General features: G+C 39.4%; 2 protein-coding genes across 2 annotated transcripts; one reads left to right on the forward strand and one right to left on the reverse strand.

The window, feature by feature from the left end:
- The first annotated feature begins 1292 nt into the window (after positions 1-1292).
- Positions 1293-9675, forward strand: LOC146383720 (prolactin-releasing peptide receptor-like). Its single transcript, XM_084935136.1, has 3 exons — positions 1293-1425; positions 4708-5186; positions 7545-9675. Exons 2-3 carry the CDS (start codon positions 4738-4740, stop codon positions 8176-8178), a joined length of 1083 nt encoding a protein of 360 aa, XP_084791262.1. The 5' UTR covers positions 1293-1425; positions 4708-4737; the 3' UTR covers positions 8179-9675.
- A 5607-nt stretch (positions 9676-15282) lies between these two features.
- Positions 15283-19737, reverse strand: brf2 (BRF2 general transcription factor IIIB subunit). Its single transcript, XM_084935138.1, has 5 exons — positions 19553-19737; positions 19296-19467; positions 17984-18043; positions 17560-17881; positions 15283-16418 (listed from the first exon to the last, which is right to left on the reverse strand). Exons 2-5 carry the CDS (start codon positions 19441-19443, stop codon positions 15584-15586), a joined length of 1365 nt encoding a protein of 454 aa, XP_084791264.1. The 5' UTR covers positions 19444-19467; positions 19553-19737; the 3' UTR covers positions 15283-15583.
- Positions 19738-27151: the final 7414 nt, after the last annotated feature.

Consider the following 27151-nt stretch of genomic DNA (forward strand, 5'->3'; position numbering starts at 1 on the left):
ATTAATTGTTATCCAGTTGCGTTTTAATTATCCTGTAATTTTAATACATAGATTGTTTTATGTCTTTTGGCATTGAAAGATACTGTGCTGGTGATTGTACCACACTCTTCTTCAGTGTGTAGTTTAAGTTTGCGTCTGGATTTGTAGTGGAACTGTGGTGTGATCGCTTAGTTAGCGTTAGCGGTAAATTAAATTGAGCCCCACACTGTGCTGCAGCCTCTGGCTGTTCTCGCTTTTCCTAACTTGACCTTTTGCGGGTCCAGTGGGTATGTTTATTTTGTTATTAACATATTTGCATTTTCCAGCCATCCACCCATCTATTTCCTTCTGCTTATTCAATGCAGGGCAGCAGTTGAATGGGATCCTCTCTCAGCTGTCACAGGGCAAGGAGGGGGGTTACTCCCTGGACAGGCTGCCAGTCTACTGCAGTGCTAACCATTCACACTAGCATTCACAACCAATTTAGAATCACCAGTTAACCCACATGCATGTCTTTGATAGGACGCACCCACACACACTCACACTGAAAGAACATGTAAACTCCACACAGAAAGCCCATGGCCAACTTTTGGATTTTAATCCCAGACCTTTTTGCCAAGAGGTAATGGTAGTAGCCACTATTAACCATCTGCATTTTTACATATATATAATTATAATATATCTCTAATTATATATATATAAAAAACTGCAACAGCACTTGTGCAGTGTTTACTTAATTTCAGTACAGTGGTAACCCTTCTCGTGAGCCACATTAATATGAGTGTAAGTCACGATCTTCATTCCTCTATTTCACCCTTAACTGTTCATTCATATATTTCATGGTAATTAATAACTCATTTTTACATGAGATACTTCAGATACTGCTGACATGCAGACCTGCATCTGTAGCAGCCAACATGCGTGGCTGTTGTCTTACGTGGGCTTTTGTAGACCCCTTTCCAGCAGGATTGGAAGGAATCCAGCTTCAGCTTCCATTTTTCTGATCTTTTTGACAATAACAGCACTTTGATTGTGTGTTAAGTCAGAAGGTTACTGGCAACGCAACCGTGTAAACAAACAGTTCAGCAAGCAATTAATTAAACTACTGTCATAGCAAGTCCTGCACATGCCTGTGAACACAGCTCTAATTATCTTAACTGTCACCATTCCCAGATCTCTCAGTCAGACCGCTAACTAATGTGTTGAAGATCAAACGTCTTTGGCAAGTCCAACCTAGACTTGGAACTAAACTATCTTATTGGCATTTCTCTCACCCACTCTCTCTCCCCCCGTTTTCTCCTCCTCTCTCACGCACTCTCTCTTCCTGTCTTTATAAAACTGCATTCAGCCCGAGCTCACTCACTGTGGAGAAGCACACAAGGAAGGTCTGCTCTTCACACTCCTCACACACTCAACTCGTCATTGCACTGAGAAACAGCAGCACAGGTAGGTTATCAGCTGATTGTTTTTTTTAAGGAATTTTCATGTTATTTTATTCTTTTTTATTTTATTTTTTTTAAGCTGCACCTTAAGCAGTAGTAGTAACATTTTTCTTTTTCCAAGTGCATAAAAATATGTAATTAGAACAGAAACGAGCAGAGTGTTTCCTGTTTTTCAAGCTTTTCCAGTCACATGTAACACAAGCCTCACAGGTAGGGGCTTATGTTAGGTAATTTCAGAATGTTATATATATATGGCAACTACATGCTTATCCACATTTTTTTTCAATTAATGCATATAAAGGTATACATTGTTGTGAGCTAATAGCTTTGCATGCCAGACCTCTTTTATGATGCTTCTTGGCATTTTCATCCAAGGGCCTACAGCTGGATTTCTAACATAAAATCAGATTGCAAATAAGTGCTGGCATGGACATGTGAAGATTTGTATTGTTGAAGGGTGAGTGTGTGAACACAAAGGAACCAAAAAGACCTGTGTATGTCATCTAACGCTGAAAAAAAAGTATTTTGGAACAGTTAATTGCTCTTGATATGAAATATCTATTAGTCTGTCAAGAGAAAGTTTAGATTTGTAATCATGTATATTGCAAATATCTGAATGAGAAGAAATTTGCATCTTTTTAGATAGAGAGCGAGATAGATAGATAAATAGAAATAATTTATATATCATTTATTATTTTTTTATATATATATATATATATATATATATATATATATATATATAAGAATATTTTTTTTTAATAAATAACAAAATACTAGTAAATAAGAAGTGCTGGAAGGGTGTACAAACCTGTATCTGAGATGGACATATGAGAAAGATGGGGCTGCTGGAGAGCTGGCAGGTTACACAATGAAAAACATCAGCATAGCAACAGGACACAAGGTGGTGGTCACCCTGCATTAGCGAAGACTCTCACGGGCAGAAATTCTGCAGCAGGCAGATGTTTCTAGATATCCAGGCTCTTCTGCAGATGTACAACATAATGAGCTTCGGACAGGAAACAAAAATAGGTAGCAGGACACTGTGTCCAACAGATGAAAGCCTTATTTTGAGAAGTATTTGGAAGAACTCCAACAGCATCATCAGCTGAGAATCACCAAAAACCTGTGAAACCCTGATACCCCTATATACAGTACAATACACAGAATTCTGTCAGAAGTGATCTTTCTCAAAGATGAGAGCTTATTTGCCATCATCGCCTGAGTTAAGGGCAGATAAGGAACCCTGCAGCAGGTTCCTACAAAGCTCTGATGTAAAATAAACCCAAATAAATCAATGCATTAATATTGGGTTAGATATAGAGACAATAACATTAAACCTTCATCCACATAAGAGCTGTTGAAAGTTCTCTAAAATGCTTTTATCAGACATAGAAAATGCATATAATAGCATATTAATTTTCTGTTGTTTACTTTTTTTTCACTTATACAACGTTTATTGATAGCACTTTATATTTTGTCACTTTGGAGCTCTTTTGGTGCACATGACTCCATCATTTTTTTCTCCTTATTCACATTCAGGTTACTATGTCATTTGGTTTGAGCCTCATTTGTGTGGAAAGTAATTTGGGGGAGCAAAGTACTTTTTATTTGTGCAGATGTGATCTTTTTAACCACATTTAAAGCACCAGGGTCAGTCTTTTAGACCTGTCAACATCCATTTGGCAAACTGAAAGAAAATACATTTTACAAGTATGAAAAAGCCCTGTGATACATACAAATTATGGAGTGCATAATTTCTTCACTGCTGAAATCTGTAAGAGGTTCAAAGGAGAGACTTGTATTCAATTGTACCTGAAAAGAAGAAAATCCTGAACAAGCACCAGCAAACTATGGAGGAAATCTGATCATATTTTACAATCTTTTCATTTTTTCACACTCTTGGTGAACATTAGGATTAGCTGTCAGAATCAGTCCTTTGCATCAATGGCAGAATTGAATGGGGAAAAAAAAGGCCTTGACAAAGTACAGTTCAGTCCTTAGTTATTCTGTGTACTGCTACACTAAAGAGCAGTATAAGTGTCAAGTGTAAAAAGAAGAGAATGAGTACAGAAAGTCACAGTCTGTGCTGCAGCTGTGCAATCTGGTGAGGTGAAAAGGACAGAAAGATTTTCATGAAATTATGTGCAAAAACAAAACAACCACAATAATAAACCTCATCGATTCTGACTGCGCTCCTTTTAGACTTCATTTCAAAACACCACTGCTTTGCAGAGGGGCTCATGTTTCATCATCTATTTGCAAATTACTACATTTAGATAATTACACGACACATTGCATCAGCAAGCTGGCTTCAAAATAAGGCTGTGAAGTTATTTTGCACAGGAGATTTAATATGTAGAAATTCAGAAATTTCCATCCGGGTGCTCCATATAATGGCAGCCCATTGCAATTTTGAGGAGGTTATCAGCCTTGTAAACTCAACATGATGCCTAGAAGAGCTAGTTTGATAGCATTTGTTTTCCTTTGTTTCTTTTTCATTCCATCTGGTGGTGTTCCAGTTGTCAGCTTCAAGGACAGGTTTAACATCGATGATGATAAATCAGCGAGTTTTGGCTCGCTGATTTAAAACAGTTTTTTACTAGGTAAATATCTGTAGTTCTTTTAAGTCTTCCACAAGTCTTCGAACCACAGAGCCAAGAGGTGTTCGGTCCCACCTTACACATGTGAAGCTGTTCCTGGTTCCACTTTTCAGGCACACAAAAACAAGGAAGTGGTTAATTTAATTTTACGCTTAAATGTTTCCTCCCGTTAATTAATTAACTCGCAATTCCTTCTCTGCTAGGTGGCATGTGACAATAACCGGAAAGGGAAGCAACATTTTAATCAATTAATATAATGCATAAAAAACAAAGTCTCTTTGTCGTGTTGAATTATTCAGTCGATGCAGAAAAGTGCTGTAAGCAGTCAGCTTAATAATCACAGTTACGAGATGCAGAATGTGCTCTAACAGTAGATACAATCATATGGGTTGACATTCTCAATATGCAGGCTTAAGTAGAGAATGCATGCTGGGCTGTTCATTCATATTCAAATGCATTCATAACTACCATAATAATGTCTTCTTCTCTTCTCTCCATGACCAACACTTTCTGTGTGTTGCTTTTACTAAAGCAAATTGCTGTTCTGTTTTCCAAATGTCACGAATGGCTTGCACCAGAATGTGGTTACATTTTGTCCAGTCTTGGATTGACTGGACAAAACTGAGATTTTACCTTTGGAAAAGTTAGAATGTCGTTTCACTGCTTTTTGTTTTTTGTTTTTATAGTGCAGTTACTGGCAGACTGATTCTGCTCCCATGGAGGGTAATCACAGTGGTTTGACTGGAAGCACACAACCATCTTTGCTAGAAAGACAGACTGATGGGCACATTTATGAAGTTGCAGTACAAACCAACTCCACCAACCGCAGCTCCCAGTTTGCAGACGTGGCCTTGCTGCAAACTTTCAAACCTCTCATCATCCCCTTTTACGTTCTAGTCGTGGTGGTGGGTGTCTTTGGGAATTACCTGCTTCTTTATGTCATCTGCCGAATCCGAAAGATGCACAACGTCACCAACTTTTTCATTGGAAATCTGGCTTTTTCTGACATGCTCATGTGTGTCACCTGCGTCCCCTTTACTCTCGCCTACGCCTTCAACCCTCATGGTTGGGTTTTCGGGCGCACCATGTGCTATCTGGTGTTTCTCGTCCAACCTGTCACAGTGTATGTTTCAGTCTTCACACTCACTGCTATTGCTGTGGACAGGTGAGTGCTCCTTGTGGCATATGAGATCTTCTTTAGATCAAAATTGAATATTTGAATTATTTGAATTCTTTTAAATGTTTTTCCCTTTGTCTTTCCCTCTTTCTCTCTCTTGCTCTGTACATATATATGTATATATCTCACAGACAATTAGAAAGGCTTGAAAACGCATCACATCTCAATGGCAAAAAAAATCCTCTTGGATATCTACACTGATATGGACTGGGTAATGTGTTTGGTACAAAAGGCTGCCGCATCATATGATGGAAATAAAAATGATCAGACCCTGAAAACACCCCAAATATCAAAATGAGAAATTGATGCAGCAAGGTCAGATCATTTTGTCAAAATTTCATTGCAGCAACTTAAAATAGTGTTCAGCAGTTTGTACAGATCCCACGTGCTTGTATGCATGTCTGAAAATGTCGAGGGATCCTCTGAATGAGATGATGGCTGAAGTCCTGATTTCCTCCTAGATCCTGGACAGTTTGAGGTGTCGCCTGGCAGAATCAGATGGACTGAAACATAATGTCCCAGAGGTGTTCTATTGAATTTAAGTTAGTCAAGCCTGGGGGACAGTCAGTGGTATCAATTGCTTCATCCTTCAGGAGCTGCCTACATACTGTCACCACATGACGTGGATTGTCATTGTCATGCACCACGAGGAACCCAGGACCCACTGCACCAATGTAGGGTCTGACAATGGGTCCAAGGATTTCATCCTGATACCTAATAGCACACAAGTTGCTCTTGGCCAGCCTACAGAGGTCTGTGCATCCCTCCCCAGACCTTCACTGACTCACCATCAAACAGGCCATGTTAAACGAGGTTATAGGCCACATAACCTTCTCCACAGCTTCTCCAGACACCTTTTGTGTCTGTCACATGTACTCAGGGTGAACCCGCTCTCATCTGTTGTAAGCACGGGATGCGAGTGGTGGATCTGCCAGTTCAGATATTCTATGGCAAATGTAAATTGGGCTCCACGGTGCCGGGCAGTGAATACTGTGGAGGATGTCGGACCCTAAGGGCATCTCTGTGAAATCTGTTTCTGATTGTTGGAACATTCACACTGGTGGTCTGCTGGAATTCATTTTGTAGGGCTTTGGCTCTGGCAGTGCTCATCCTGTTCCTCCTTGAACAAAGGACCAGATATTGGTCCTGCTGATGGTTTAAGCGCTTTCTACAGCCCCATCCAGCTCTCCTAGAGTATCTGCCTGACTCCTGAAGTCTCCTCCATGATTTTGAGACTGCTGGAAGACACAGTAAACCTTCTGGCATGGCACAAATTGATGAGTCATCCCGGAGGAGCTGGACTACCTGTGCTACCTCTGTTGGGTCCAGGTATCGCCTTGGGCTACCAGCAGTGAAACTGATCCTAAATGTGAGAAAAGATGTAAAACCAGTCCTGTTTTGGGGATTGTCTCACTTTTGCTCTTCTAGTGTGACAATTGTTAATTTCATTAACAGCAAAACCGCTGAAACTCATGAAGAACTGCCTTTTTTTGTTGTTGTTTCATGATCTGAAACATGGACAAAGTGTGACAAATATGTAAAAAAAAAAAAAAAAAAAAAAAGAATAGAAAGACATCAGGAAAGGAACAAATACTTCACAGTATATATGAGAGACTGTAAATGTGATTATAAATTGCAATTATAACTCATTATGATTACTTAGAAATGAGACATTAGTTTAGAAATTAGGCAGATATGAAGGGAGACTGATTACTGAGTGTTTCCTTTTCATTGAGGTGACACTTAAACAATAAAGATTTTCCACTGAATGCATTAATTCATTTACATGAGCTCCAGACCCAGACAAAACCTAATTATTCAGCTGTATAGGGTGTTCATCATTAAATCCCTGAGACATGCAACAGACCTCAGATTTGAACAGGTCTGCTCACTGGACCCATGAAAAATTCATTGATCTTTAGTAAAGTTTTCAATTGTACTTTGCATTCAATCTACTGCAATGTCTCCTCCTTCTAAAGGGAAGACATTAACATGAAATGAAAAGTCCCTTTACTTTTACAGAGAATATAATGCTGCTGTCATTTTGTGATGCACAACTGGATTCAGTCTTAAAGTTTAAAATATAAATAATTCACTCTTTTTCCTCGTGGACTGTGCAGGTCACGGAGTCGACTCTGTCTTTTCTAACAAATTTGATTGTCCTTCAGTGAAGCACGTCGAATGCAAAGTAACTGGTTATGAGAAAATGATTCAACTTAACATTTATAGCCAATGAGCTTGTATTATAATTGCAGGAGTTCACGACTGCATTAATAGCCATTCATTAATTAAGCATGAGCACCTTCCCTTTCTTTTTTATAAAGTACTATTCCTTATTCATTGCAGATATTATGCAACAGTTCACCCCCTGAAGAAGCGGACCTCTGTGGCGACCTGTGCCTCTGTCCTCACTGGAATCTGGCTTCTGTCTTGTGGCCTGGTAGCTCCAGCAGTGACCCACACCTATCATGTTGAATTCAAAGAGGAAGGCTTCACTATCTGTGAGGAGTTCTGGTTGGGTCAGGAAAAAGAAAGACGTGCTTATGCCTACAGCACCCTGCTGGTTACTTACGTCCTCCCGCTATCGGCTGTTTTTGTCTCTTATCTCTGCATCACTGTCAAACTGAGGAACTGCGTTGCTCCGGGCCACAGGACGCAGGACCAGGCAGGCGCTCAGCAGGCTCGCAAAAGAAAGATCTTTCGCCTGGTCGCTCTCCTGGTGTCTGCCTTTGCGGTGTGCTGGCTTCCTATTCACGTGTTCAACGTGCTGAGAGACATTGACATTCACCTCATTAACAAGCGTTACTTTTTGCTCATCCAACTGCTGTGCCACCTGTGCGCCATGAGCTCCTCCTGCTGTAACCCCTTCCTGTACGCCTGGCTTCACGACCGCTTCCGCACCGAGCTGCGGAAGATGTTCAAGTGCCATCATCGCATTGGAGTGCCTGCCAATCACTGTGCCGCCAGCGTGGTATTGTAATTGACTAGTGAAGAGCATCCTCTGTCGTTAATTTAGTGTCACTTTCTGACTCATCCTGAGCGCAAGTGGAAACACAGGTCTCACCAGCAAACCCATCCACCTAAACATTCGTGGTAATGCAGTCATTGGTTATAAAACGGGATGGGGGTGAATCTCAGGTGGTTTATTTCCTGGGGAGCATGAAAATGTGCATTCATTTTCTTAGGAATCACTCCAAAAAATTAGCAGCAGAGTAAAGATTGTGAGCGAATAGACGATCTGTTAAATGGCACGATCAGTCGTGTTTAGGTAGGAGTAGCACCTGTTTATTTGTGTAAAAGGCTGATCATTTAAGCCAAGAGCGGCGAAAACTCAGAGGACCCAAACCAGGCTAAGGCAAGCATGAGTGCATGCAGCTACTTTTGTGGCTACTTAGATCCACACATTTCATTTGTATGGGTTGCCATGTGCCACGAGCTGAAAGATAAGAATCCCTGCTAACACGGGGGGAGGGTGCATATCAGCAGCAGATTTCATAAATATCAGACGGTTAGAATTCAGACTACTCTGTCATGGACCACAGCGCTGTTTGAAAAGAAATGTTAATATTAAAAAAAAATGTTTGTAATTATTTGTTTAATAGTAATATTTCCAGTGAATTAGAGGACATAAAATCAGAAGGGTTTCAGCTTTTAATCAAAAATGACAGAGAACATGTCAGACGGGTGCAGCTTTACTGGATATGAATAGTACATTAAACCATGAGTTCAAATTGCATTTGGAAACCACAAAGGTGGTTGTTTGCACCAGGGGGGCTGGTGTCAGAGCTAATCTTTGTGTAGTGCGAAATTAAATTCATCAGCTTGGTCCCTAAGGCCCACATTTCCTGTATTTGATGAATATGCGGCTTAAGTCATCAAGTTATTTTTGATAGCATAATATAATTGCTGCAGAAAAATAATCATACTGTGGCAGTTGGCTCGATGTTGCTTTTTCTGTGCTGTGGTTTCTCTTGCTTCCACTGGCTTTTGGAAGTTTGCACATAATGGGAAAGACTGGTTATCCAGGCAGAAAATGCCAAAAGAAAGAAAGAAAGAAAGAAGTCATGTTAATGCAGCTTTCTAATAAAATTGTCTACTGCATTTACCAACATGTTACACTGAACTGATAACAGATGAGCTGCCTGTTGTTTACACCGTCTTTAATCCAGTTTTATTTAGTTTGCACAGCAGATGTTATGCTTCTTGCTTTGTGTTCTCTGTGTGCACATCTGTGCCTCTGCAGCAGAGTCAACAAATTTCAAATGTTACAGCGTGCTCTCTCTTTTTTTGTTGTTGCTTTTTTCCCTATCATATTCTTATATTAAAGGACATAGTATAAATACTTTGCAAAAAAAAAAAGTGTTATAATGATCACACAATGTTTAAAATGATATAAATAATGTGGTGTGGCATGTAACAACAGTATACTGTAATGTGTAGCATGGAAAATCTGAGATTAAATCCAGAGATGAAATGACCTTGCTGTTTCTGACCGGCCTGTGTGATGGCAGTAACGGGAAGCAAATTATATCCAACTTGGTCAGAGTGCAGCTGCACAGCTGAATTTACTAATTAAATGGAAGAGGAGGATGAAAAGTGTTGTCTGCATATCAATTAGGCCTGTTAGGACACTGAAAAACGTGATAATTTATTGATTTCCCCAATCACGTCAGAGAACTTGCTACTTGCCAACAAAGATGTTCGCTTCCTGCAGTGGTTGTTTTTCAGCACGACAACACCCAGTTAAGTAGGTGGAAATTTTATCATCAACTCATTCAGTCATGTATGATTTTGTTTATTTAATTTTTGTGTTTTACTTTTAACCAGCAAGCTGATGATTTTTTTTTCAATATTATCTGTGTTTTTTTTCTTGGTTGTTTGTTTTGTTTTTAACAGAGAAGGGAAATCATCATTTTGGGCTGTCTTTTTAAGTGGATTATTAGCTAATGTTGGCAAGTGTGATTATCAAAATGGATTTATAAACCACACAGGATCAACACACAGCACGTTTGATGTTAAAAACATTAAGCTGCAAAAGTTTTAATTTTTTTATTTTCCAGCCAGACTTTCTTTTCATTTTGTGAGGTGGTCTTGAGCACTAAGACTTTTTTGTTTGGACATTTGTTGCTATTTCGCTCATTTTCAGTCCAGTCCTTACCTTTATAAGAATGTCGCATTTCCTAATACACTTAGAAGGCACCTAACTCGAGGGATGAATCAGTGATGTGTCTGTACATAGCAGATAACTTAACGAAGAATTTACTTAATAAGTGTATGTTGTAGTTCTTTGTCACTAGCAGCATGTTGCAAAGCTCATAATCATTTCTTTAAATTTCTTCCCTTCAGTCTTTGAAAAATGCCAAAGATAGCACAGTTTTACGGGCATAAAATAATATTTTTACACCAACATTGTGATTCCCAAAGAGCTAACACCTGAAAACCTGCTAAATCTCCACATGGTGTGCAGTGTGTCCTTAAAATATGAGGTAATTAGACTAGTGGAAGATAAAAGAAAAGAGTTAGGCCAAAATGAGCATTAGTAAGTACAAAGGTCAGGAGAAAAGTACAACAGTGAGTGTCTACAGCCATCTGTAAAACACACTAGAAGCTGTGTCATGGTTTCGACTGCATTTCATCCAATGGTGGAGAGCATCTATCTGAAAAGTATCTGATTGGCAACAGCTTCATTTTTCAGCATGACAGTGATCCTAAATACACTGCCAATGCGGTAAAACCACACCTGGATAGAAAGATACACAATGGTACTAACTATCAGTCATGGATTGGCCTCCCCAAAGTTCAAACCTAAACATAACTGTGTGGGATCATATTTGACAGTAAACAGAACAAAAGACAGCCAACATCCGAAAAAGAGCTTTAAATATCCATGAAGAACTACTCCTAAAGACTACTTAAAGAAATTACAAGAAATCTTCAGGCGGTGTTGAAGAACAAAGGTGGTCATACCAAATATTGACTTTTAAGCTTGACTGTGTTATTACCTAATATGCTGTATTTCCATGCATGTTTACACACATTTCAATAAATCACTGCACATATATCCATTTTCCTAACAAAACATAAGGAAATGAGAGGTAGCTCCAGAATTTTGCAAAGTGCTCTAACAAACAAACACTAAAGTATACACTTTAACTTCAGTTACCAAAACTTTAAAACAAAGGCTTTGAAGTGCAACAGCAGGACATGTAGTTTGTCAGATAATTAAAATGCTGCAAAAGGCAACAAAGGTGCAAACACACCAGAGAGGTTGAGTTCAATGACTCCAGTTAAGAGGAAAATTATCCACAGAGACCAAAAACTTGCACCAGTAAACATGCTTTTTGATCAAGGGTTTAAACGGGATGTGATAGGTGGGATTACGCTAAGCTCCAGTGTAGCAGTGCGGTATGATGATTTGGATTGTGAGCCCCAGTAGAGTTTTCTTTGTGTGCACGCTGTGATCAGCTGACCTGTTTTTTTTTTTTGGGGGGGGGGGTTTTGGATTTAGACAATTTATTCAACATTTAAGAATATTACACAAGCTATCATGGCAGCATTCTCACCAAGTACAAAATTAATATAAAAGATAGCATTTTACGAGTGAAAATAAAAAGCATGACCAGCCTAAATTTAAATTGATAACCGCTACTGTTGCTGAAATTGATCAATCATTAATAATAAAAAATAATCTATAATGAGTTTCACTTAAATAAAGGTGCCTGTCATCAACAGACAACAGCAAACTCTTCTTTGATTGTTTTCCTTTAAAGAAAAGCCACATTTATGCTTGTTGTGGAAGTTTTCCATTTAAATAAAGCCTGCAGACGAGCGGTGAGCGGTAGCTAACATTCTTTAATCCAAACACACAAAGAACAGAAAACCAAGCTTGTGGAGAGCCTACATGACCGCGGGGCAGACGGTCAGCAGAGTCTCTCTGAGCCTAGCATGGCTCTCAGTTAAATACCTTCTTCAGGAACAAAAGGCAGTACAGCTATTTCACACCTTAAGGTTCACACTCCCTTGCTACCTCCCAGAGTCCTCGAAGAGACAAAAGACTCTTCCTGCGGAGTGGTCTGCTTCCCCCCAACTTCCTTACTACACCCCCACCATTTGTCTTACAGTATGGGTGTCAGACATGTTAAAATCCAGTGGCACCAAGGCATCATACAATAAAATAATGTGATTAATACATAAGTAAAAGAAATTCCTATACATGCTCTTTTAACTTTTTTCCTTGGTTGTCTGCACCCTACCACTAGCTCTACCAATCCATCTCAGTGCTCACTGCCAAGTAAGCTGTTTAGCATTCACTAAACAGCTTAAAAATTTCATACACTTGGAATAACACAAGTTGATTATAATTCAATTTGTTTTTCCAAGTTTTTTTCACAACATAAATTAACTCTCATCTTCCTCTCCTGTCCTCTCTTTATAACATCAGTTCTTTATATTATCACACATTAGGCTTTCTCTCGATGGAAAATACACATTTCTTTTATCTCGCTCCCATTTTTCAGCACTTGTTAGATGGCTATAATACAGAATTTCCACAACAACAGCTGTGACATCTGTGTGCATGAAAGCATGACAGGGATAAGAAGGAAAACAGGATGTGCAGAGGGTGCAAGCAGGACCGTGGGATGCCACTTTTTAATTTGAGCAAGTACCTCAGTGCGATCAGCTGAAAAGACTGCCAGGCTGCAGCACAGGAAAAATAATGGTGCTTTGTATTATTATGTATTTAACCACACAATCAGATTTAACATAATTAGCAGAAAATGCCAGAACGTCATTCCAGATCACTCTGTCCCACTTCAACACCAGTTTTTTAAGCTGTAAAGCTGGATTATTTCTTTATACATCTATGAGGACTGACTGAGTTTTGAAGTCACACTACAAGAGGAACCCCAGTTTTGGGAACTTATTTTGTTGGTTTGATTTTTAAGTTCTCAGGTTTGCCACTTACGTGAATCTTTTATTATGTATTGTGGGAATTTTGAGTTTTAAGCTGCATTGTGTTCAATAACAATAATTTTCAAACAGATATTTCCTGTTTCAACAAACTTTTTCACTGAAGTGAAATGAAAATTGGACGTTTACTCAACACAATGTAGCCTCAGGACAACAGGCTTTTTCCACAGCAGATTCCTCAAAGTAGGAAATGCTCATATTAGTGGTAACCTTAAAGCGTCCCTTTATTGTATTAAGGAAATCTTTGTGGTTCATACAACAAAGAGGCAGGACACACACAACCTGAATGTACTTCAATATGTCAACATGAATTCAGCAAAAAGGGCTTATTATACTCCACAGGCCTCATATCTCAGGTAGAATTTGTGATGTTGTCACAAAAACGGTCTGTCAGGGGAAAAAAAATGAATTGAAATTTATGGTTTTGATGTTCGGGCGAGTTTCTGTCCATGTCCATCTGATATATGAGGCATTTCATACATAATATGCAGAAGAAAGCTCTTTCAAATGGTGTCCATTAGTGTGAGAAATTAGATTTTATTAAACTCACGTGTTAGGAACTACCAGAGTTATACTCAAACCTTAAACCCAATGCCTGTTCAACTGCTCTTTAAACTTTAAACTGGGCATCGGAATGAAGAAGTGAGGCGACTTAAGTGACTTTAAATGTAGCATTGCTACTGGTGCTGCTATTTCGGAGTACATCAGAAACTACTGACCTACTGGGATTTTCACACACTGCCATCTCTAGGGTTTAGAGACTATTGGTCGGAAAAAGAGAAAATACCCAGTGAGTGGCAGTTCTCTCGGTTGACACCAGAAGTCAGAGGTGGACAGTTAAACCAATTCAACTTAATAAACATGAATGGAAAGTTTATAGGAAGAACAACTTGTTACAACTAACATATGCAGAAGAGCATCTTGAAACAGATGTACTACAACAGCAGAAGACCACACCGGTGCCACTCCTGACAGCTAAGGTCAGAAAACCGAGGCTACAATTCAAACAGGACATGACAAGACTGGAAAAATGTGCTACCTCATCTGATCTCTCATAAAAAACATGCCTCTACCATGCCTTGTACCAGTGCTTCAACCTTTTGGTGGTGCTGTAATGGTGTGGGGATCCCTTAATATCAATTGAGCATCATTTAAACTCCACAACCCACCTCAGTGTTGTTGCTGACCATGTCTAGCCCTTTAGGACCACAGTCTACCATCTTCTTGAACATGACGATAAGCTTTTAAATAGCCTCCAAAATTTGAGAAATGTTTCCAGCATCTTGTTGAATCTATGCCACAAAGAATTAGGGAGGTTCTGAAGGCAAAAGGTTCACCTGGGTGCCAGCAACGTCTAACTAATGAAGTGGCCAGTTGCTGTTCTAAAGCTTCTAATTAGGGCAATGAGGAAAAGACAGTTTTCATACAGAACAAAATATTACCAGTATTAGTTTTAAAACCTGACTATTTTGCTTTGTTATTTACAGCGTCCTTAAACAATGCACCAAATGCAGTGTCCTGTGCAAAAGCACCATTAGAGGTCTATCTTCATCACTACAAATGTTGAAGAGGAAGTAAATACTTAATGAAATCCAACAGAGGTTGAGAATGCAAATGCATGTCTGATACTTCTATACTTTTGAACTTTCTCTCAATATAGCAACAAAGCCGATTGTTTTGGGAAGTTCAACTGCAGGTAATCCCCTCATGGATTAATCCAAATAGGACCTTTGAAATGGAAACTGCTACCAAAGATAGATGAAGAATGTACAAACAAGTTCCAATAAAAATTATTTCAAACATTTTCCTCTTACACAAAACCTTTGAGCTCTGCTTTAATAAATCTGACATTTGAGTGGATCAATCCAGTACTAGCAAGGTGTAAGTAAAGAAGTAGCTGGTGAGTGTATATTTGACTAATTACCAGAGCTCTACTCAAACACATCCTTAGATTTCACTTACATTTGTTTATTACTTTCTTTATGTTTGTTTGCTGTGGACTCAGCAGTAATTGCTCCATTTATAGCCATGTGTTATTTCACTGGTGAGAGCTCTAATATAAAAGAACAAACAGAAAAGCCATCCAAAAATCATAAAATGTCATGACACACGGTGAACTTGGTGCATCCTTTTAATCAGGCCTTTGCTTTAGTCACATTTCCATTAAAACAAAATATTTACACACATTAACTTCCTCATGCTACATTTTCAAGTGCTGAGTGAAGCTTTTTAAAGTACAAACACAAAAGATACAGCCCCTTATGTAGACTGTACAAAATCAGATGAATAGGTTATATAATCAAGCCAACAAAAATGTCTGCATCCTGAGTTCAACAGTCATAAAAAAAAAAAAAGAAAGTGCACATAAACTTAAATATGCCAGCCATCTCTGAAGAACCAGTCACTGGGCTCGGTTATGATTTAGCACTGTCAGACAAAGACAGCATCTGCTGCATTAAAGCGAAGTCTCGAGCCTCCTGAGGTGTGCGAATGTATGAGTCAATTTCACTGTCAGAGATTTCCTCATCACCAGTCACATCCGTGTGTTCAGGCTGCACAGCTCTCCTTTTCTTAGCATGAATGACACATGGGGGAGCAAACAGAACTCTTTTACCCCAGTTTGGAGGTGGATTTTGACTCTCCTGAGTGTTGCTGTGCTCTGGCAGTACACACGGATTATAGTCTACATCTCCTGGCTTCTCTTTCCCGTCAGAATTCGACCCATTTTGTTTCACAAAAGACGTAATTGGAGTCTGATCTGCACACTCAGAGATTTGGGAGGAAGCAGTCCCCTCAGGCGGAGCCTCAGCACAGCTGGCTTGACTCTCCTCCAGCAGAGCGTCCTCGTGGGTTCTCATAGCCCTTCTTAGCAGGGCATACCTGTTCTGCAGAATGCATTCAACCAGCTGAATAACATTATCCGGTGTCACTGTTTCCCTGACCCAGGGTATTTCCTTGCCTAGCTTACACAACACCTCCTTGATTTCAGCTACTCTCTTCATAGCAGACTTGAGCTTTTTCACTTTGGCAACCTGACAGAACTTGTCCAGGGAGAATTTCAGGCGATGCTTGTTGGGTTTTAAGGATTGCCAGGCCAAATACGTTGCTGCCATCATTATGGGGATGGGCTTACGGCCAGTCACAATCCAGGAATCTGCTGCCAGCTCTACCAGGGCCACAGCTCGTTTGGTCAGGTCCCTCAAATTCTCAGCCAATTCTTCAGGAACATCGAGTGAGCTAATTTTGTATCTGTCAAAGAGAAATGCTCTCAGTAAATCTGAGATAAAGACTGAGCTGGTAAATCATCTAGAGCACTGACAGTTTTATATTTTAACAATCAGCTTTTCAAATAAACACAGTTAATCTCAAGTGACTCCAATGAAATGGGTTTTAAAATTTAATCGAGGTTTAACGCTGAAACAAGAAACTCCTTTAAAACCAGGGCAGGCCAAGAGGGAAATGAATGTTAAACACGGGGAAAAACAAAATCAGCTTTTTAAGTTAACTAAAGTAATAAAAAACTTGTATGCCAAAAATTTTTTTAAAATAAAAGCAAATAACTACATGTTCGACAACTAAGGATAACTTACCACTAAATTATCGGTATGACTGAGCAAAATCGACTCAACATGCCGTATTTGGAACAAAAATGCTGAGTATGACCCAAAGAACACCATCCCCACAGTCAAGCACGGAGGTGGAAACATTAAGCTTTGGGTCAGTTTTTCCTGCTAAGGGTTACAGGACGACACATCGAGGGGCCAATGGACAGGGCCATGCACCACGAAATCTCAGAATCTCCTTCCCTTGGCCAAAACTTTAAAGATGGATCCATGACAATGACCCAAAACATATTGCCAAGGCAACAAAGAAGTGGCTAAAGGAAAAGCACACTAAAGTCATGTAGTGGCCTTGCCAGTCTCCAGACCTCGGTCCTACAGATAAATCTGTGGAGGGAGCTGAGGCTTCGAGTTCACAGGCAGCAGCCAAGAAACCTAAAAGTTTCTGTAAAGAGGAGTGAACTAAAATACTAACTACAAGAAATGTCTTCCTGCTGTTCTTGTCAACAAAGCTATGAAGTCCTGTTTTGCTCTGGGATCAAATGCTTATTTCACTCAATGACATGCAAATCATTTTCTACCTTTTATGTAATGTGTTTTTCAGGATTTTTGGTTCATATTCTGTCTCCTTTAAAAAATAAAGATGGTTAATTTCTTTGGAAGTGAGCAAACTAACAAATTCATCAGGGAATCAAATAATTACATCACCACTGTAGGTCTCAGTTAGAAGACCTACAACTGTTGCTCTTCTACAACTGCAATAAATGAGTTGTTTTGAAATACCTACTTAGCATTTTAGGACTGAAAGCTGCAGTAAGTTCTTCACTTACTCATGACAGTGAGCTTCTATTACATCAGTGACGTTGATGATTGGGGCCTCGATGCTGAGGTTCTTGACCATTTCTTGATAAATCGCTCCCACCGCCATCGAGTCGGCATCCAGCAGGCAGCTGATGGTTCCCACAGTAATGGGCCAATTGAGCTGCCTGCAGCTTAGAAGCACACAGCAACCAGTAAGAATCTCTTTCTTCTGAAGGCTCACTTTGAGGAAAGCTTTATGCTCATAGGCCATCTTGTAATACATCTGTGAGAGATCCTCAATCTCCCTGTTGACCATGAGAATCCGACATATGGCTTTCACACGCTGCTGACCTGTAGGTGTAAAACAAATCCATTTGAGGAAATGCACAAGCAACAGGACTGAATTACACTGAAGTAACAAGGAAAAGCTTCTTTTGGAGGGCAAGAGCTCACCTTTTATCAGGTTTGTGCACGGCCTTTTGGCAACAGCAGTGGTTCGACTGAAGCTGACATCTGCAAGAGGGGAAAATAATCAAGGCAAAGTCCAAAAGTGATTAAATGTAAAGAGACAGATCTCCCATCCCTTCAGCAGTAGAGGGTCATAAATTTCATTCATATGGACTTACTTTACATGCTTTACAATCTTTAAGTGCCCTCGTAGTCATTGCCCTGTACTGAAGCTAGTAGTCAATGTCAGCAGCAAAAAAATAAAAATCTACATTTATTGACATTACATAATCTTTTCAATCCCCGGTAGAACAAATTTATTAAACCGGCCTGACTAATGCTAAGAAATTTCAAATTATGTATCTACACTTACCTGACACTTTTTTTAGCCATACATGTCCAACTGCTCATAAACATCATTATCAATTCAACCAATCACATGGTAGCCCCTCAATGCATTTAGGCATGCAGACATGGTCAAATGACCTGCTGAAGTCATGAGAATGAGTAAGAAATGTGATTTAAAGGGTTTCAGAAATGTCTGATCTCCTGGGATTTTCCCACACAACCATGTCTAGGGTTTTACAGAGAATCTTCTGAAAGACAGAAAATACCAGTGAACAACAGAGCAGCAGCGGTCGAAAATGCCCTGTTTGACCCCAGTGGTCACAGGAGAAAGACCAGACTGCTTCAAACTGATAGGAAGGAAACAGAACCTCAATTTCAAGATATGCAGATGAGCATCTTTGGAAACTCTGGAACAGGTAACTGAGGCTAAGATTCACTGAGATGGTGGTGTGGGGGCATGTTTTCTTTGCACACTAGTACAAGCTTAGCATCATTTAAACACCACAGTCTACCTGAGTATTGTTGCTGACCATGTCCCGTCCCTTTATAACCACAGTGCAACACTGGTTTGAAAATGAGTTCACTGTACTCAAATGGCCACAGTGGCCAGATCTCAGTCCGGTAGAGCACCTTTGAACATTTGAGATGATCATCATGAAGTGCAGATGATAAATCTGCAGCAACTGTATGATGCTTTCACACCAATACAGACCAAAAATCTATGATGAATGTTTCCAGAACCTTATTGAATCTATATCTAAGAAATCCCTAACTGTGAGGAAATTAAGCTTCGTCATTACATAATTTGTCCACTAGGGAGCACATACAAGGTCCCGCTTACTATCAGTACTTTGTCTCGGTGAGCTCAGCAAACAAAATTAAGAAAAGAAACAAATAATTTAAAAAAAACTACTCATATTTAACACGGTCTTTTAACGGGACAGACTTGACTTCAGTCTCATTTTCGTACCTGAACCTCCCACTGGATCATTAGCCAGGACTCCCTCGGACACCACAGAGCCGCAGTCCACACACACCAGCTGAGCCTGAGAGTACAGGTCATCGTCTACAATGTTTGTGGAACTGCAGGCCGGACAGCGCATACCAGCAGCAGACATTATCCTCAGTGAAGCTGCTGCCGCCTGAGGGACAGCTAAAGGTATGAAACGGGTACTAAACTGATAGGAACACCTGCAACACACACACACACAACATCCTGTTACTAACCTGGAACTATCAACAACCAATGAACGTCGCTTAAGCAACCGGTCGCGAAAAAGGAGCCCAATAATATGTGTCCGGATAGAAACAAGGTTCGGATTCTACAAGGTTCCGCTCGGCCAATTCGTCATTTTTGTAAGCGATTAAAAAAATCACAAGGCCGACCCTCGGGTTTCAGTTATTCATAACAGAAACACTGTTGAAACCAATGATGGTTGAAACACAAACAACGGGTTTTACGACCCCGAAAATTTTCTTCTGAGTTGGATAAGTGCTAATTAAAATGCATCGCCACACAGCCTAATACGAAAATATCTAATAACATCACGTTTACAACTTACCTATATACAGTCTTTAAAAAGGAAAAAAATAAATAAAATTAAATGCCGTTACTAACAGACCATCCTACGGGTGCATCGTGGCCTCTGTCTATAAACCACTCAAGCAGTGGGTGTAAGTCACTGTAGCCAATCAGACATAAACTTTCAGTTAAGCTTAACTGCAGGGATTTCTTCAGCTATTTCAGTATCCAAGAATTAGCTTGATAACATTCTTATATGTAGGTAACGTTTTCTTTGTATGATTTAATCTTTTTTGTCAATATTTGAAATTAAATTTGACTGAATGTCAGCTCCCAAGACATTTAAAATAATTAAATGACATCATGAGGGGCACGAATTTCTGTGGAACGGGAATTGTGACTACCTGTTTTTCGGTATGCATTCATATATGTTTCAGGATTGTTTGTGTTGAATTTCAAACTGTAGCTTCATACATTTGCTCATCTTTTGTATTGCAAAATTTGTTTACCAGAAAAAAAATTATTTATCTTGATAAGAGCCTAGCTTCCCCTGCCATCTTCTTTAAGGTCTGATGTAAGATGTAGACATTTGGTAGAGATAAAGAACAAGGCACATGTCCAAAGGGTGGCCAGCTGAATGGAAGCTTTGATCAGAATAACAAAGAGTGTTAAGAGTACAGAGATTATCATCAGGAATCTGAATTTTGTATAACCCTTTTTAATCAAGGTCATGATAATAATAATAATAATAATAATAATAATAATAATAATAATAATAACAGACAGTAATAGATTTAATTTAAGTACACAAGTACTTTTACATGTACATCTCAGATGTCTATTCATATTAATGTACAGAATTCACCTGCTTGCTGCTACTACTGCACATTCACCCAATGTATATAGTATTTATATATATATATATATATATATATATATATATATATATAAAATGTTCTTCCTCTACCCCCCCCCCCATTTTTGCACATGTCGAGGAGCGTGTCAGGCTACATTTCACTGTGTGTTATACTTGTATAACTATGCATGTGACAAATAAAGAACCTTGAACCTTGAACCTACATCTGATGGTATCATCAGATGCAATTCTATCAGTGCAAAGGCAAAAAAGGCTTAGAATGTGTCCATAAATATATGTATAAAAAGTTTATAAATGAGCAACCTCTATACTTGCTACCTCTCTACTCAACTTAAAAGGAAGATAAAACACGCATCATACTTCACACATCACACAAGACATTTTGCATTCTCCAGGCATTCATTGCATATCTCTCTGTCTTCACAAAATTGCAGAGTTCCAGCAGCATTTTGTGCTGTTAAAGCTTTTGCATAAAAGCTATTTTTAAATCTTTTTGTCCTTGTTTTTAATGTCCTGAAACATCTGCTCGAGGGCAGCAGTTCAAACAGTAAGTGTCCGAGGTGGGATGGATGTTTCAGGATGCTCTTTCCTTCTATGAGGTACCGGGAACTATAAAGCTCTTCCAGGGAGGAGAGAGGTGATCTTCTGTGATCACCCTCTGAAAGCGCTTTTCTCTCTGCTACTGTGCAGCTGGGAAACCACTCTCTACTCTACTGAGCAGTGATAGGAGGACATAAGCAGATTTTTGAGTGAGGCAAAGTCTCTGCTTTGCCTTCTTCCAGGTCAGCTCCTCTTCAGCTTGGATGCCCAGGAATCAGTCCAATAATTTCTCCACACATGAAATGAAAATGGTCTGAATATCCATTTTCTACTTCTTGTAGTCAATAATCAACACCTTGGTATTGGTTGTGTTAAGGATCAGGTTGTTATCACTACGACAACCAGATAAATACTCCACCTCCACCTGATAAGCAGACTCATCACTCCCTTAGATGAGCCCCACTAAAGTGGTGTCATCTGGAAATTTAATGAGGTTGTTGCTGGAATGGGTGGGGGTGCAGTTGAGAGTATAGAGGATGAAGAGTAGGGACTCAGCACACATCCCTGTGGAGAGCCAGTGCTGAGACTGAGGGCTGAGGACTTGTAGCAGCCTACTCTCACCTTTTAGGAGTCAAAAAGACAGGAAGTCAGACCAGAAGTGACTGGACAGTCTGTCAGTTTTGTCACCAGTTTGTGAGGGAGGTTGAAATCTACAAAGAGCAGCCTCATGTAGCTCAGGACAACAGTAAGGAGTGTTGTGGTTATGGTGTCCTCTGTAGGCCTGGTAGCTCTGTAAACCTCATTCCTCAGCATGGACCAGAAATTCAAAATGGTGTGAGAGAGTTGAGTAATAAATGAAAAGGAAAGTCATGAAATGAGTAAGGGAGTCTGATGATGTTGCAAGACTAAAAAGACTGAGGAAGAAAGAAATGTTGGAGAGGGCATTTAGGCAGAGGTGGAAAGTAACGAATTACATTTACTTGCGTTACTGTAATTGAGTAGTTTTTTTGTGTATTTGTACTTTTTAAAGTCATTTTTCAAGTCTGTAATTTTACTTTTACTTAAGTATATTTTTAAAAAAAAGTATTGTAGTTCGCTACGTTTTCAATCACACCCGTTACTGAGTAAATTAAAAATAAAATAAAAAACATTGCGCTTCAGAAATACTGCAGGGAATGATGGGCAGTAGAACAAATTGGCGCTAAGGTCACGTTAAAGATGGAGTCTGACATCGGTGTTTCGGATCCAGCGAAAAAAGAAGCCCCGTCGAATTCTGTTGACCCTGAACTCGAAGAAACGGATGTGAACCCCTGGCCGTATTTAACCTTTGTGTTGTCCTCGGGTCAAAAATGACCCGTAGGTGAATGGCAAACAAGTATATGGGAATCCCAAGGACAACACAAGGGGGACCATTTCGGCTTCAAGTGCAAGAAAGGCAACAGCTTTATTATGCAGTGTAAGCTGTGTTTGCCCAGAGAGACCGAGTTAGCAGCTTTTAAAAATTCCACATCAAACCTGCGCAAGCATGTAGAGGTAAGTTAAATACAACTCGTACCGTTATGGTAGCAAAAAGGCTGTGTTCAAATTAATCACATTAAGTTAAGACATCTGTGAAGAACACAGATAGTTGGTTGGTACTAGCAACTTGCTGTAATCGGGCACGTTGCTGTCCACGCAAATTTCCTTTTTTTTACTGGGTTGGTAAATTGCCAAAAGAAAATGTGTTTACCTACGTTTTTCCTGTTTGTTAATAATAATAATTTATTTTAAAAAATAGTTAAATTAAAGACAGAAGCGAAGCGGCTACTTTCTTACTTAACCCACATATGTTCACACTGCAGGCAAAAGAATAACAGAGCGCTCACTTACCTTAGATTAGTCAAAGACAGCTGACTTCTGTTACTTGTTAATTAGCACTTGCAACCTCCCGTTAACTAGCCTGTTACTGTCCAATAAAACAAAACACGAGGTATATTGGTATAATTTACCAGCGGTAGCTATGTAATGCATTGATGTCTTATTAGGGACGTCAAAAAACTTTCTCTCAAACTTAACTCTGGCCTGCCTGCCTCAGCTGCCTTCGAGCGTCTCTTTAGCTGTGCTGGACTACTGTTCACTGCAAAGTGAGCAAGGATGAACTCTACTAACTTTGAAAATCAACTGCTCCTCAAAATTAACAGGAAGTTCAGAGAGTAACACTCTAGGATGGATACAAAGGAACTTTATTCTAGAGGTACAGTAGGGCAGGGCCAAGTTTAAAAAATTAAAAAACATTTTTAAAGCAGCTGCTGTTCAGTTCAGTACTTGTTCTCTTATTTGACAGTTTAGAACACATTCTCATGTGAAAGAATGATATGGTTTTGTATTGAAAACACTGTGATACCTGACAGTTTGGTTGATTGGTTTGGTGACCATTATCCATTTTCATGTATAGACTTGCAGTTTAACTGCCACTGCACTTTAATTTGTAAAGTTTTTCTTTTCACTAAAAAAGAACTACTTTGAGATTTATATCCCACTGTCTTTTTTTGCACTACTCAGAAGCGGCTGTCCTCCTGCTGACAGAAAAGTAACTATGTAACTTTTACTCTGAGTACATTTTAAATGAGCTACTTTTTACTTTTACTTGAGTACATTTTTAGACAGGTAATTTTACTTGTACTTGAGTAAAATTTCAGCAAAGTAATAGTACTTTTACTTGAGTAAAATATTTTAGTACTCTTTCCACCTCTGCATTTAGGCTACTCATCACAGCAGGATAAACTACTTACCCAAGCACGACTCACAGCATCAAATCGGAATGACTTGAGGGCAACATGGAGAATGGAGCAGTAATAAATAACAGAAAATGTCAGTGCAGAGAGAAGTTCCAGTAAAAGAACAGGCATCAAAGAAAAAAAAAAGAATGATGGAGAAGAAAAGCAACCCCAAAAAGCCATGAAAAAGTGGACTTCAAGTAGTGTGAGCATTCACGAAGAAGACTCACAAAAGAATCAGGAAGCCAAATGCGTCATCACAGACGTCATCACAATCAAAATGAAGACTCACACAAGATGAACAACAGAGGATGCCATTACAGGCTGGAATGAACACAAAAAGACAGAAACAAAAAAACAATACCAAAAATTACCAGTGGTTATAAAAGTAGTTCAGCAAAGCTGAGGCAAACATGGAGCTATGTGTCATAGAAAGAAAAAGAAAAGAAAAATCCTTGTTTCACTCTTTTCTTCAAGAGCCAACATATCATAATATCTCAGTTAGATCCATCCATGCAGTGCAAAATATGTGCGTTTGAAAGGCAAATAGGGCCAGCGAAAGACACTGAGGTCAATACATTTGTGCTACAATAAAGAAAAAATTGAGACCAGACTAGAACTCTACATAAATTAGGGAGGTAACCTTTCTATAGTAAACCTAAAGAGACCAGCCCTCCTTGAAATTATTTCAGGAAGGGTTAAGGGTTTTCAGGAGTCCAACTCTAATCTGAATAAAAAAGTGATGCAACTAAGCTTGTTGACCCATACTGGGAAAACAATAAGCATAGTTGTGCAGCACATGAGAAAGAAGACCAAAATAAAATAAAATAAAAAACATATCTACAGCAGATAATGCACATAATGTTTCCTCTGAGAGTGTAAAAGCTAATTTGACAAATGCATCTGTTTAAAATGTGCGGTCTTCCCAGTCTGTAAAATGCTAACAAATGCAAAGTGCCACACTACACAAATCTACACTAGGATAACAGCTGGTCACCACTATATAATGCAAATAAGAGAAATCACTGTCAGCTACTTAGAAAGCGAAGGATAAAAGGATATCAGAATGTAACAAAAACTCAAAGACACACTGCCGATTGCTGAATTTCCTGAATGAGAGAACAAGTGAAGCAGTATCAGAAGCATGCAGGAGTCCTAAACAATCAAGCACACTGTAGGGGCTGTAGAGACTGGGGGCAGGTATAATGGAGTCATGCAGGAGTCCAGAGCAGGGAAATGGACTAAAACAGGTTTGTACTCTACTGGAACCAGAGCCAGCAAGGCTGCAGGGCAATGAGGTAAGCAAATAATTCCCAGAAATAATCTTACAGGTTGCAAAACTCAGTGACTACTTCACCTAAAATTGGTTACTCACTCGGACACTGTGTTAATATGGAAACCCAACACCAACAATGTCCTGGTTTAACTCAAGGCAGTATAGAAGAAAAACAATCTAAGATTCCCAACATGAAAGAGACAGAAAAGGTAGATACTGAAGAAAGAAGAAATACTGACACAATTGTTGGCTGGACTCCTTTCACATACATTTATGTAATTATGGAAGGTTTTGAGAGAGTTACAGGGACAGTTGGGAGTAAATAATATAGACACTTACGTACAGACTACTGATCAGGAGTTTTGATAACCTTTTGCTATTAGGAGTCATTTTTCCCATTTTGAGGGAATTTGGTAAGATATATGACTGATGGTCCATGTAAGCCGTGGGAGGGATGCCATTTTCTGTGTAGATTGAAACTGTGGACCCACTCACTCACTTACTAACCCACCCACCCATCCATTCACCCATCCATCCATCGTAGGAGCAGCAGCCTAAACAGAGAGGCCCAGACCTCCCTCTCCCCAGCTATATTCTCCAAATTATCTGGTGGAACACTGCGGCGTTCCCAGGCCAGCCAAGAGATATAATCTCTCCAGCACGTCCCGAGTCTACCCTGGGGTCTCTTCTCAGTCACGCATGCCTGGAACACCTCATACAGGAGGCACCTTTGTAAGATGCCCGAACCACCCCAACCTTTTGACGTGGATTAGTAGCTCTAATATTTTAACCCATGTTTGAGAAGTTACTGTTGAATTATTAAACTATAAATTCTGAGAAGGTAGAAGCAACAGAGGTCAGGGACCTTTTTTAGGACCACGTTTGTCTCTCTGCATCATGAAGGTTGGGCAAAGAGTTTCCCACACTGTCAGTAACAAATTTTGCACTTACAAAAACCAAACATTCATTCATGACTAATGCTAATTAAAATGAAGTCTTCTTACAGTCTGAAACTACTAAGCACTTCCCAGTGCAATAAAAATATTTGAAAGGAAGAATTAAGAAACACTGAGGGGGGGCTGTGTTCCCACTCGAAGTATGTTCACAGCTCTGCTTGAGTCTATCTACCATAAATCAAAAAAAATACAGCAATTTCAATAATATGAGAATTATTCCTGAATACAAACTGCGGTCTACACTGTAAAATGTAATATTGTGTTTAATTAAAAATATTAAATAGGCTGAACTCAATTTTTATCAATTTGTTATCAGAACTCGATTTAAATAAGTTACCAGTACTTTTTATGCAAAAATGCTGTTAAACTCAATTTATTTGAGTTGTCTTAACTTAGAAAAACTGAGTAAGCCATAGCCATAACTAACTAACTAATTATATATATCATGTTTAACCTGAGTAGCAAAAGAGTGCAGGGGGATTGAAAACAATAAGCCAGGAGTTAGCTGTGCTCCTGGACTCTATCGAGCCTTGACCTCCCGGTCAGCTATCGCGCTGGTGGATAACAGAGCTCTCCGAAAACGTGGAAGCACTTTTGCAAATATGTGATGTTTTGATAAATTAAGTAGATATTTGTGCATTGCATAGCTACATTCTAGCCTGAAAATATCTTAAAAGGTTATTTTGTGACCCAGAAAGGGTAGTCTGGGGAAAAGGATGATCGCATTTGTCGCTGGTTGTCGGAGCCTGTGCGTACTTGTAAGCGAGGCAATGGCGGAGGAGCGCGGCTAAAAAACTTATTACTTTTTCTGGGTCACAAAATAAACTTTTAAGATATTTTCAGGCGAGAATGTAGCTGTGTAAAGTTCAAATATCTGCTCAATTTATCAAGACGTCACA

This window comes from Perissodus microlepis, chromosome 7, assembly GCF_051167445.1.
Source record: "Perissodus microlepis isolate ML-2025 ecotype Zambia chromosome 7, ASM5116744v1, whole genome shotgun sequence".
NCBI lineage: Eukaryota > Metazoa > Chordata > Actinopteri > Cichliformes > Cichlidae > Perissodus > Perissodus microlepis.

Coding starts and splice junctions, on each gene's coding strand:
- brf2 (XM_084935138.1), bottom strand. CDS start 19,443: ATGTCTGCTGCTGGTATGCGCTGTCCGGCCTGCAGTTCCACAAACATT. Junction 18,044..19,295: donor TGATCCAGTGGGAGGTTCAG/GTACGAAAATGA, acceptor CCCCTCTTGCAG/ATGTCAGCTTCAGTCGAACC. Junction 17,882..17,983: donor GTGCACAAACCTGATAAAAG/GTGAGCTCTTGC, acceptor TTACACCTACAG/GTCAGCAGCGTGTGAAAGCC.
- LOC146383720 (XM_084935136.1), top strand. CDS start 4,738: ATGGAGGGTAATCACAGTGGTTTGACTGGAAGCACACAACCATCTTTG. Junction 5,187..7,544: donor ACTGCTATTGCTGTGGACAG/GTGAGTGCTCCT, acceptor TATTCATTGCAG/ATATTATGCAACAGTTCACC.